The 13,201-nt window shown below is 33.6% G+C and overlaps 1 protein-coding gene across 14 annotated transcripts in view; it reads right to left on the bottom strand.

Moving 5' to 3' along the window:
- Positions 1-13,201, bottom strand: part of LOC129613904 (epsin-2) — a 163,115-nt gene that overhangs the window by 134,490 nt on the left and 15,424 nt on the right. For 12 of the 14 annotated variants that reach the window (XR_008697348.1, XM_055528238.1, XM_055528235.1 and 9 more), the window contains 2 exons: positions 11,515-11,664; positions 10,537-10,625 (listed from right to left, as the gene is read on the bottom strand). Coding sequence is in view for 13 of the 14 variants with exons in the window: in XM_055528238.1 (XP_055384213.1) it covers positions 10,537-10,625; position 11,515 (90 nt within the window). In the remaining variant the exon portion in view is untranslated. The remainder of the gene's footprint in view (positions 1-10,536; positions 10,626-11,514; positions 11,665-13,201) is intronic. The other 2 variants (XM_055528232.1, XM_055528231.1) reach the window with 1 other exon arrangement.

The following is a 13,201-nucleotide window of genomic DNA, read 5'->3' on the forward strand; positions in this document are numbered from 1 at the left end:
CTGGGAAGTCTGATGCTCTTACTCAATAGGGTAGAGGTGTTGGGGGACTTTGTTCTAACGACGGCGGAGTTACCGGCTTCCGGTCCCCATAAGTTGCTTGACTTCATCAGGAGGGTGAGTCTCGAGCGTGTGTTGTAGGCCATGTCCCACACTAGGAGCCTCGTGCACAATACCAAATCGCGAATGAATCTAATGATTATTTTGTGCAAGGTAGTGGTATGTTGTACTATAATATTGTTCGGAATGACTTGAATTTTTTCGTTACACTTAATGGCACATACACAAGTTTTAGTTTCTCTCGCAATAAGATCTATGACATAATAGTGAACCACAAAAATAAGAGCTCTCTCAATTGGGATAAGAGCTCTTACAGTTTTGACAAGGGTGGAAAAGCATAATAGAATTGATAGTATAATATGATTGTAAGCACTTGCATTTATCCCGCTTTTGTAGGGCAGCATTTAATTTGTAATAGGTTTTTCTGCCATAATGAATATGGATTTAGGAAGTGTATAGTACTTAGAATGTCCTAATAAATGTTATTTAGATGTTATGTAATATCCTATCCAACTTTAATATTTGTTGGTGTATTTATTGATTTGAAAAAGATGTTTGCCACTATTGATCATCAATTATTATTAGAAAAGCTGTCTTATTACGCGTTTTCTATGGTTTCGATTCACTTTATGAGAAGGTATTTGACAATCGTAAATTTTAATCGCAATATGTAAATTTTAAAGACACGAAGAGGTCTGTTGTTATTCGTTTTGGCGTTCCTCAAGGATAAATATTGGGCCCACTTTTGTTGTTGATTGCACAACAAATTGATTACCAGTTTCCACAAATTGCCACTCATAGGAAAACTGGGGTCAACGACATTGAATATCTAATCTCACATACAGCATGATTTGATCATATTGTCTGTGTATTTTACGATAAATGAAATCCACGTGATGTGGAAGACGAAAATTATAAATTTAAGAACTAGACAACTATATATATATATTCGAATTGATAATGGTGTACTAGAAGGTATAAGTGAAGGAAAATTTCAAATAGAATCAATAATTTGTAAAAAGATTTTGCAATAAAAATTCACAATTTAAAACGATTAAGTTGAAAAAACTCGCACAATAAAAATTTATTATTTGCGTATGATCCTGGTACTTATCCTGGTACTTACGTACATAGGAAACTGTGTCTAGAAGTACTCAAACCAATAACAAGAATTTTTGTATATTCAAATTTGCGTATGTCGGAAACGGATGATTTTATTTCACTTATCCGTTTTTCCGACCGCACTGTGTATACAATAAGGTAGGTTATGTGATGGCAACAAATTGTGGATGTCGAGTTTTCGATGGGAATCCACTTCTCCATAGTAGGGAAGCATAAAATAACTAATTTTAGAGAGGTTTCGGTTTGTCGGTCTGTCTGCGTGTAAATGCGTGCATCTCAAGTTCGGATGAACCGAATTTAATAAATTTTATATGTAAGTTTATTTCGGCTATGTCACGGATTGACCAATTTTTGGGATATATCAGGCCTCGGGAACTGAATCTTTTAGCGGGCCTGTGCTACATTTTTGATTATTATTTACATAATGATTTGAGGGAAATATTCAACAGATTTACTTGAAATTTCATATATGGGCTTCATTCGTCCTTCCGCAAAACCTTCTAACTTTTGGAAAAAATCAGACGTCAGCTACTGCATATTTACTCCGGTCAAATATACATTTTTGCTTATACAACAAACAATAATCAATCGATTTCATTGAAATTTAATATTTTAAACAATGAATCTATAAATTTTTTGGAAAGATCAGGGCTTAGAAACTGGTGTGGGGCCGACTTTACATTTTTTACCTACGGAACGAATTGATGACGTTTCTTGAAACTTAATATTTCAGTTTTGGTTGTTACCAGAAGTTACTGATGAACTTTCGTATAATTCGGTCGGCACAAAATGAAACTCTACTAAGAGCCAAGTTCACATTTTTTAGGTATGTTAACTGAAAGCATATTAGTATCCTTAAAATTAAGAAGAAAGAATTTCTATAAAGAAGTGTTTAAAACGCGTTTTCATAATACTTTTTCATACTTCTACTAATCTAGACAATATAAATTATGCGGTCTTTTAGATGTTTTTCGTATGAGTGAAAAAATTGTGACTTATACGTTATTCATATAAGTGAAAGACCGATAAGACAAAAATAAAGATATGCAAAATATTTGAAAAAAAATGGTAAATATAATGTAACATATTAAAAAACTTTTTTCTATAAATTGTACCATATGAAAAAAGCTTTTGTCTGCTCTTTAATAAGCTATTTATATATAAAAAATAAACATAATTATGTATGTCTAACTTAAAGACTTCAAAACTTCATACGGAAATAATGCATATAATGCAAAAAATAGCTAATTAAGTAATAATATAAAGTGGGTATTCAACATACATGCTACTTCTTTTACAGTTTTTATAGATGGTCACAGATTTCCAATTCTATTATATTCTTTTTATTTTTTGAATCGTTATAAATTTCATTTTTAATTAATTCGACATAATTTAGATTTGTCTTATTGTTTCAAATATAGTTTTTCAATTTATAAACGCATAAAAGTGCTTCTTTACGCCATACGGAAGGACAAAATGTTTCGTTTGTAACTTTGTCAGCGCTTGATCCTCTATTTCTTCATCATCATAATCCCAAAAACATGAAAAATTAAGATAAGTGTCTACTAAATTATTAAATTGGTTTCTCAAATCTTATGGGACATTTATGTCCGGTAAATTAATTGTTTGAAGCTGCAAATCGTCATTAATTTTTCTTAATGTTTTAATTTTTTCTTTTAAACATAAATTTGTTATCTTAATGGAAATTTCTTCATGCAACTGCAGAACAGATGGATTACGTAATCAAAGGAACGAGTTAAAGCCAGAAAAATTCATTAAATAAATTTTTCTCCTCGAACTGGACTCGAACCAGTGACCTACCGCTTTCTAGGCGGACGCTCTACCAACTGAGCTACAGAGGCATGAAGAAATTGCCGACGAAATGTTCTCTACATTGCTTATACTGTAATTCACATGTTTACTAAGTATTTGTTTTGTTTACATTGATTGCTACATACAATCTACTATTGAAACACACAATAACAAGAACATTATATATTTATAGGATTGTGCCTATTGCACTAATTAAATTATGAATTTTACTAATACAACATCATAGTTGCGGAATTAATAAGAATGTGCTTATTACACTACTAATTTATCTTAATGGAAATTTCTTCATGCAACTGCAGAACAGATGGATTACGTAATCAAAGGAACGAGTTAAAGGCAGAAATATTCATTAAAAAAATTTTTCTCCTCGAACTGGACTCGAACCAGTGACCTACCGCTTTCTAGGCGGACGCTCTACCAACTGAGCTACAAAGGCATGTAAGTTTTTGCGAAATTTCAATACTACAGCTTTTATAGCTTCTGAGGTATAGCCAAATAAATTTGGAAGATGTATGGCAGGTACCCCAACCAGTAGCACGATCATATCAACATTAAATAGGGTTCTGGCATTTACTATAGTAAATCATTGTGAAATAAATGCGACGGACGGACGAAAAAAGTTAAATCAAATCAGAATTCGACGCTGATCAAAAACAAACACCTGAGTATATATCTCAGACCACTATTTCTTAGCGTTACAAAGGGTTAGGCAAATTTAGTATACTCTTCGAACATACGTTCGTATGGGTACAAAAATGTAGAACCAACACTTGCTTTTTATTTTGTATATTATCTGTCATAGTAGTTCACAAAAATGCGGAAAAACTCGAAAATGTATTCAATCAAATTGTAATTAAAATTTCTAGTTGAAATTTGAATTTTTGATATGTTGCTCAGGCGGCAATTTTTGTCATAGAAATCTCGAAATGAAAATAGGCGAGTAGAAGGTATTAATGGCAGAACAAATTAAATGCTGCAAATATTGCATAAGTTCTTTTACAGTTCGACAATCAAAAGTAATACAAATGCGCTATTTTTGCAGTATAGATACAAAAACGACTGCATTTGTTTGGCATAATAAGATCTACAAACTTGAACTCGATTTTTGATTCATATTTTTGATTCGAAAAGTTATTCACGTTGTTGAAAAGTTATTCATGTCATGAAGTTGAGGCTGCAGAATTTGTTTTATTTTTTAATAAACATATATTAAATAACAGATAAATGTTATTATAAAAGTTTAAAGAAAATTTCCAAAAAAATATTGTTATAATAGTTAAGAGTATAAATATGTATGTACGTAATTTTTTTTTTAAAGTGTCGTAACTAATTTTTTTTAAGCTTTCTTTATGAATTGAATAATATTCAAAACTGTGGTTTGGCATATAGAAACACATAATTATTAAATCATAAATTTTTCAAATAAAGAAAAGGTTTAGGCATAAATAAAATAATATTTTTATTCAAATATATGTATGTACATATGAATCTATTAAAATTTAGCATTTTACAGTTTTTCGCTTGGAACAATAAAAATAAAATTTTAGGTAGATACATACATATGTACATAAATTGTGTATGTATATTTTTTTAAAGCTTGCTGACGAAACGTAATATTCAAAACAATAACAAATGAAGCATTAATATTCAGTTGCCACAAAACATCTGATGTCTTTTATAAAACTTGACATTTTCGAAGTTTATTTCGATTTTTCGAACTTAAAATATATGTGAGATCATTGTATTTTCGAATATTCATCATTGTATTTTCGATGATGATCATATTTACATAAGTTGTAAAATTCCTGATTGCTCTAACTTTAAACTGATTGTATTGTTGTTACAAATTAAGTTGAACGTTCTTCTTTTGTCCATAACGTAAATTCAGTATGATGGTTTTCATAGGAATCCTTAGTTGTTGCCGATTCATCTTTGAAATCACACAACTTTCAGGTTGTTGTATATTGCAAATCTGTCTCGTGATTGAGTGAATTTCACATTGAGCAACTTCGGATTTTTCGTTGTGTATAGAATGCAACTTCCGGCAATAAAATTTGTTGACGTTAAAGGATAGGTAGTTTTTAAACTCAGTTTCCTGTTTCGATGATGGGTTGATAACTACAAAATCCTTCTCATGAAGTTTTGATATCGGGGCTATGTGGAAAATTTGAGTGAGCCGCAAGTGGTCCGGAAAAGGAATCAGACGGTAGAGGGAGTCTTTCCGAAGAATATGAAGCACCGGTGGAGAGGTGACCCCTCTCATTAACGACGGAGGAGATGGGGGAAGACCCGGAGCTAACCCTCCTGAGTCTTAGGGAGCCGTTCCCAGGAAATGACATCCCGATGGCAGGGGAAGATAATCCTACCAGTCAACTCAACAAATGACGGACGAAGGCACCAGGGTCGCCCAGGTGAATGTCCACCACACCAGAGCAGCATCGGCTATTTTGGCAAGGATGTTCACCAAGGAACATCTGGGCATAGCCATGATACAGGAACCATGGGTACACAGAGGGCAGATCAAAGGACTGTCAATTAGAAAAAATATTAACTTTATTCTATTTTCAGAGTACAAGACAAGGGACCTCACATCTGTCAGACATTAATGTGGGTTAGAACTGTAGCCAGGCATCCCGCGCTGTTGGAAAGGGTTATGGAGGAGCTCAGGGAAATAATGGTCAAGGCTTTTGAATCGAATTGTCCCATTGGTGTGCCAAGGGATTGCACAAATGCACCTTGGTGGATCCCACGATTGGAAAACCTTAGGATCGGGGTTCGCAGGCTTTTCAATAGGGCTAAGCAAGAAGGTACTTGCGAAGACTACAAGATGAACTTAACAGTCTGCAGCAAGGAGATCCGCAGGGCTGAGCGCAGAAGCTTTAGATCATTTTGTTGGAGCATAGCGGAGACGGCAGCGGCAGCGAGGCTGCATAGGGCACTGACTAGAGACCGGGTGCCAGTAACTGCTTCTTTAAGTGCTCTTCTCCTCCTGGATCCGTGTCGGATCCGTGGTGTGGGAATGCAGGACACCACGTCCTGAGGATTGGCAGAGGGCTGCACGCATAACTCCGGAGGAAAGGATAAGGTGGGTTGGTGACACTTTCCAGCCCTTCAAAGTGTCGGGAGTGAATGAGATTTCACCAGCACTTTTGCAACGGGGGCGGGAGCCAATTATGCCTTCCTTAATAAGAGTATTTAAGAGTTGCTTGGCTTTCGAATACTTTCCCGAGTCCTGGTGGGTGTCTAGGGTTGCCCTTATTCCCAAAATGGGAAGGAGGAACATGGCACCCAAGTCATTTAGACCGATCAGCCTCGCATCGTTTTTATTCAAGACGATGGAGATAATAGTTGATAATTATGTCCTAGCGCGGGTGCTGGTGAAGAGGCCGCCTGAGGAGTAGGGACGTGGATGATACCACCTCTCTATGGATGTCCAATATGTTGGCCACAAGAGTTGCAGAGAGTGCTGTGGGGCAGAGCACCCTAAGGATGTGCGTAACCAGGAAATGCCCACAGGGAGGGGTTTTGTTTCCACTGATGTGGAGTTTGGTGGTGGATGGAATCCTTGATGAGCTGCTTCGTCAAAGAATTGGTGTCCAGACTTATAACGATGATATTGGCGTCATCGCTAAGGGTAAGTTTGAGGCGACTCTTTGTGATATAGTCTAAAGGGGATTACGGGCGGCCCGGACCTGGTGCGATGCTATGGGTCTCAGGCTTAACCCTAACAAGACGACACTCTGCCTTTCACTAGGAAAAGAAAGCTGGAGTATCTGTGCACAAATCAATTGTACGGAGCAGCTATAGAGAGAAAATTGGAGGACAAATACCTAGGAGTGGTATTTCATTCCAAGCTTCTTTAGCAAAGTCACGAGGAAGCTGTATGTATTTTCCATTATGGTTTGCAGGACCACCCCGTCTATCATGTTATGGATGTATACCATGATGGTCGTGCCGCTCCTGACTTATGGAGCATTGGCATTGGCAAGAAGGGTGGTTCTTAGTACGGCTAGAAAGAACCTGGAACAATTGCAGAGACTCGCACGCATCTCAGGGGCTGTGAGAACTCGCACAACGGCGGCAATGGTGGTGATTTTGGGACTAACCCCTTTGCACCTCGTTGTAAAAATGGCAGCGAAGGCTGCCATTTTCAGGTTGGGGAAGAATGGAATTAAAATGTCTTGTCGGGGAGATTGCGCTCCTAGCGATGCCTAGGGACGACATGGTCCTAGGCATCGCTAGGAACGATGCCTAGGGACAGCTTCGAGAAAAATTTTGCCTTGTTGATGAGTAGCAGGAGGAACTGGGAGCGTGACTTTTCAAGTCGCCCAGTGAGAACACACGTTATCAGATGGTACGCACATGGGTCAAAAACCAGTATGTTGACGAGGGGGGGGGGGGTGTTTGGGCCAAGAACCGAATTCTCGTAACTTATGGGAACTTTTACGTGTTTCGGGCCGAGTTGCACGCCATTGAAATGTGCGTGTGGTTCAGCCTGGAAAGGGGGTATCGGGGACAGGGGATAATGATTATGTCAGATAGCCGGTCTGCGATGCGAGCGCTGAACTCGTTATCCTCCGCGGCAGTATCGGGCTGTCTTGAGAACCTCAATGAGATTGGCAGACGCAGCCGAGTCACACTGTGTTGGAGACCGGGGCATGTGGGCCTGGAGGGAAAGAGGCCGCTGATGCATTTGCAAGGAAGGGGAACAAACACACCTCTTCTTGGGCCGGAGCCCTTCTGGGGAATTGGACCACATACTATTCGTGGGAAACTAAGAAGGAATCAGTAAGAAGGCGGTCGGAGCGCTGGAGACGTCCTCCGGTGTTTCGGCAAGCCAAGGAGCTCCTGGGAGATTATGACCAAAAGCGATTTAACAAAATTATAGGGATGGGCAAGAATCAGGTGAGAATCCTCGCCGCTATTTTTAAGGATCAGTGCAGGCTTAGGGGACACATCAGTTGGCTGAGCCTGGAAGATGCGTATACTTAGAGATTCTGTGGGGAATATGGGCGGACCTCGGTGCACCTCCTGGGGAACTGTGATGCTCTTGCTTATAAGAAGGGGGAGATGCTGGTGGGCTATGCTCTAACGGCGGCAGAGTTGCAGTCTTCCGGCCCTCACAAGTTGCTTGAGTTCATCGGGAGGGTGGGTCTCGAGCGTGTGTTGTAGGCCATGCCCCGCACTCGGAGGAGGAATTTGTAGATTCTTGTAAATCTCCTTTTATTATACTAAAACTCTTTTATTATTAAGTCGTTGATGTTAAACTGTTTCCATAGTTTATTGAGTTTATCTAGCCTAATGGCTAGATATTCTGCAGTCTTTCTTGAAGCTGAATCTTTCTTAAGATTAATCAGTAACTTCTCCATGCCATTTCCAAACTCCTTCTGTTTGACAGCAGTTTCATCCAGATTCAAATTTTGTGACATTTTTTTTATTTTTTGGTTGAGCTCCCAAAATGTTTAGTTTAATTAAAAGAATGAATTCTTATTGTTTGGTTTGAGATTAATTAATTTATTTATTAAAAATCTGACCTATTTATACAAAAATTATGCTACTTAAAATTAATTATTTACCACAGAAATAGACTAGTAAGCAATTTTATGTATTTACAAAACTCATAATTTTCCCTTGTTAATCTACGTATCATATACGAGTAGGTTTCAAATTTACTTAAAGTAAAATTAACAAACAAAATATATGTGATTTTACTCCTACTAGAATATTGTGAGAAAGTTATGTACGAAAAAAAATATTAACATTAACTAACTATAATGCTTGCAAATATATGTACGTTAATATTAAATTTTGACAAATTAGAATTTTAGCAATTCTGGTATTTACTTAATTTCCCATTTACTTAATGGGAAAATAAAAGATAAAGAATTCAGAATTATTGTTGTTACACAACACATGTAGATAGCCTATGTACGCATACTAAACATTTGGCATTTGTAAGCATAAATTTTAATGTTATAATAAATTTTGTCGTTATATAATGTCATAATAAAGATAGCATTGTTAAGGTTGCTTAAGTTTTAGAAAAAACTATTTCTTAAAATGAATTAAATATAATAATATATATAAAAACATAATGCTATATAACGTATGCTTCGTATATTCAATGCACTTATAATAAACTAGTCGTGTATGCTTGCATTGCATGAATTGTACTTGGGTTGACGGCCCTAATTTTGAATGCTTTTTGTTTCAAGTAACGTATTTGGTCCTTTGCAGTTTGATTAAAACAAACTCTCAGAAATTAAATTCAAGCAAACAAATGACAGACGTATGCTTGGAAAATTAAAAACATGTTCTTTATCTAGAGGGTGGTTCGGATCAAATATTAAAGCTCTATGAAAATGATTCGTTGACGTTTTTTAAAAAAAAAGCTCAACAAATTCAGTTTTTTCGATACATACAAAAAATACGTTTACACTAAATAAAAATAGGAATTTTTTGAAAAAATATATCAGAATTAAGTTTTGACATGCTTAATGACTTTAAAATTTTTAAAACACTACATCTTAATAAAGATTAAATTTAGACAATGAGACAATGCTCGCCCTCATCATTTTCTCACTTTTTTTCTTATTCTGAAGTTCTTTCAAGTGTTATAAAGTTTTATATAGTGTTTCAAGTAATCGTTGCCAAAACACAAAATTTTGAATTAAAAAACTGAAAACTTTTCGAGAACACTATTATCAACGCTATTGGAATTCAAAAAAGATCGTTAATTTTTCAAAAAAACTCTGCATACTTTACAGAAATATGGCACATTCAAAATTTTATTGATATATTTTATTTCATTCTTTTCCTATGCACCTAATAGAAGTACGTTATAAGATATTAATAGTTATTTGTTAAAAGAATTTCAAGAAACTCCTGGACTAACTTTAAATTAATTGCCTTTGCTAAATTTGCTATAAATTGGCTTGAACCATGTTATGTTAAATGAAATAAAAGAAATATTACAAATTACCAATGCAACGTCTACTTTTTCATCTTTCTTTTTAATTCTGAAAGGAGTAACTAATGGAGATTCCTTCATAAAACTGCAGAACAGATGGATGACGTAATCAAAGGCACAAGCCAACGCAGAAAAATAAAACAATTTTTCTCTTCGAAATGGACCCGAACCTACCGCTTTCTAGGCGGTAGTTCACTCTACCAACAGAATTACAAAGGTATGAAGAAATTACCGGCAAATTGTTCTTCACATAGGTTCAGTAATATCATAAGTGAGTGTAAAAGGCACAATACCTATTTATATGCTCTTATGATTGTGTGTTTCGCGTTGACGATTGTATGTAGCAATATCATGTAAGCAACCAGATTATATAAGAAATAAAAGAACTTTTTTTAAATAACTTCTAGCGGATCAGTTGCCAAATTAGTGTTTTTTAGGGGCTATGAAGGTTTAATTAACGTATAATTTCAGATAACGAAATAAAGCTCATCATCATCACGCTACAATCACAAATTACCTTTGTTATAATTTTAATAAGTTAAAAATAAACTTACCTGAGCATCTGAATAATTGTGCGCTAAATTTTTGATATTCCTTCGAATACCAGCAACATTGACTTGCATGTCGTCTTTTTGTTTCCTCACTATTCAAATAAAATAAAAAAATATTAGTATTAGAGATCATGTTCAAAAGAAATAAAAAGAAATTGACAAAACCAAATATTAAAAAAAATTTAAAATGATAAAATTTGAAGGATATTTAAAAATTTAGTGAAGTGAAAACAAGTGGGCAAAACCTTTAAGGACTTTTTTTAAAATTATTTTATTTTTTTCATTATTCGCAGAATCTTAACAGTCTTAGTCTACGGTAGAAAATTTAAATGAAAATACTGGCAAATATCGAATTTTTGCGTTTGTGTATTGCGTTCGAAACAGTTATGTATGATAATTATTTCTCTTATGAATTTTAGTAAGCACTCAAAATTCTAAGCAAACAAAAGTACAATACTTTTTTGAAAGGATAAAAAAAATTGTTTTTTTGTGGAATTTTCGTATTGGAAGTTTTAATTTTAAAGCAAAACTTGTATTTTGATACTTACATTGATGATAAATACATTTGCAATATGAAAAATTTGAAAACGAGAAATGTTAGAAAAACGCAAATAAACAGCACATATAGGGCAGCGATATTTCTAAACGAAAACACCCTTATGAAAAGAAAAAAATTTTATGAACATACATACATATTTTAACACAAAACATTTACTAATTTTTCCAAAAAATTGTAAGTTTAATGTATGTAACTAAAATTTATATTGACTTTTTTACTTTTTAAGAAATTGTAAAGTTCTTTAATTATTAAACTTTTTATGTAAACAAACATACATGTTTAATATATAAACATATTCAAAATGATGATTTAAAACAAAAGGAACAATGGGAAAGATAAACATAAATAAAAATTTGCATATATACTTAAATGTTATGAATATAATATTACATAATGAAAAATTTTGTATAAATTAAACTTACTTTTTCCAAAAAATGTTCAGTTTGCTTTTGTTTTTTATTTTCGAAAAAAATTGGATTTATAAAAAATATTCTTGCTGATTTTTAATCAAATTTAATTCTGTTAAATTTTTGGCTATTTGTTTTGTAGTCGAAATGTGTTCCAAAAGCAAGCTATATAAAGGTAAGCAGAAAAAAATTGTAAAATTTAGTTTTTGTTAAAATTTAAAGAAAAATAAAAATTTCTACATATTATTTTTCATTCTTTTTTTTATCTTAAAGTAATAAATAACATATGAGTGTTATTTACTTTGTTAGAATTACTTTAAACATAGGTGAAAAATCACTTTAATTTATGTATAATATTAAGGACCAAATTAATTTACGGAAATTAATTACGGATTGTCTATATTACAGATGTTATAATACTGTAGCATTAAAAAGGAAGTGGCAATTTCGTAATACCCTTCCAACATACGTGCGCACGGAAATAATAGTTCCCGTACTATCATATCAATTTATGCAAAATTTGAGTGTTATTTCAATAGTTTCCAAGATATAACCATAAACACCTATTGTAACAGCATGGTTACCACTGAAACACAAAATTTTGAATTGAAAAACTGAAAATTTTTCAAAAAACGTTAATTATCTGGAAAGTCCGCTATTTTGTTGTTTTTCAAAGCCCATCATCCTCTACAACCTTGCTATACATGACTTTTATAGCAAGTAAAGCGATAAATGACGTAAGTAATTATCAAAATTGCAACTATTATTTAGAATGAATATTTTGATTAACAAATATTAGTAATTGACAATTGGAAATTTAACTAAAATTAATAAAAATCAAAAAAAGCGACAATTTTTTAAGCTTACGCATTTTTTTAAGGCTTTCAAAATAACTCCAAATGGATTTTTCCCTAGGTCTTATGTAGCATAAAAAATATTATGACGTTCAATATTTTAAATTAAAGTTTAAGAAACCGGGCAAAATTCAGAAAAAAAATTTTACATGTCTACAAATTTCAAATGGGATAGACAAAAAATATGTTGATTTTAAGTTCTTTATTGACCCTTTCAAAAACTGTTTGGTTGAAGTTTCTATCTTTTTCCGAATAGAAGTTATGAGGAAATAAAGTAAAGTTTTGCACAAACCAATGGTTTGTATTGTAGAACTTTTCCCTTCAACAATTCGTGAAAATACTGCTTTTAAACACAGTGTAGTATATCTACCACACTATTAAAAACTAGTCGTGTGTGCTTGCATTGCAAGCCTTGCAGGTATTGTGCCTGTAGGTATTGTGCCTTGCAGGTATTGTGTTCCATTCTGTGTGTTACATATTTTAAGTTTACTTTTTTTCTTCAAAAACACACCCATAATATACTTATAGATATGTCTTTTTCCTAATATTTCATAAGATAAAACTTAAAATAAGAAAAGCTCTTAAAACTAATTACAAAAAAGTACATAATTAAGCAAATAATTAGCTCCTTTGAGATATATTGTCAAGAAATTTAACGTATACTTATGTTTTGCTTATTACTACAGATCACGGAAAGAATACATAACTAAATGCGTATGTACATACTTATTATAAAACAATGTAGATTTTATAAAATCTTTACAATTTTCTTAAGAAAGTGTTCACTTTTTGTTATAATTCCCACTTCCAAATATAAATTTACATACAATATTTATTCCACCAAAATT

Source organism: Condylostylus longicornis, unplaced genomic scaffold (assembly GCF_029603195.1).
Source record: "Condylostylus longicornis isolate FDR11 unplaced genomic scaffold, ASM2960319v2 ptg000096l, whole genome shotgun sequence".
NCBI classification, from domain to species: domain Eukaryota; kingdom Metazoa; phylum Arthropoda; class Insecta; order Diptera; family Dolichopodidae; genus Condylostylus; species Condylostylus longicornis.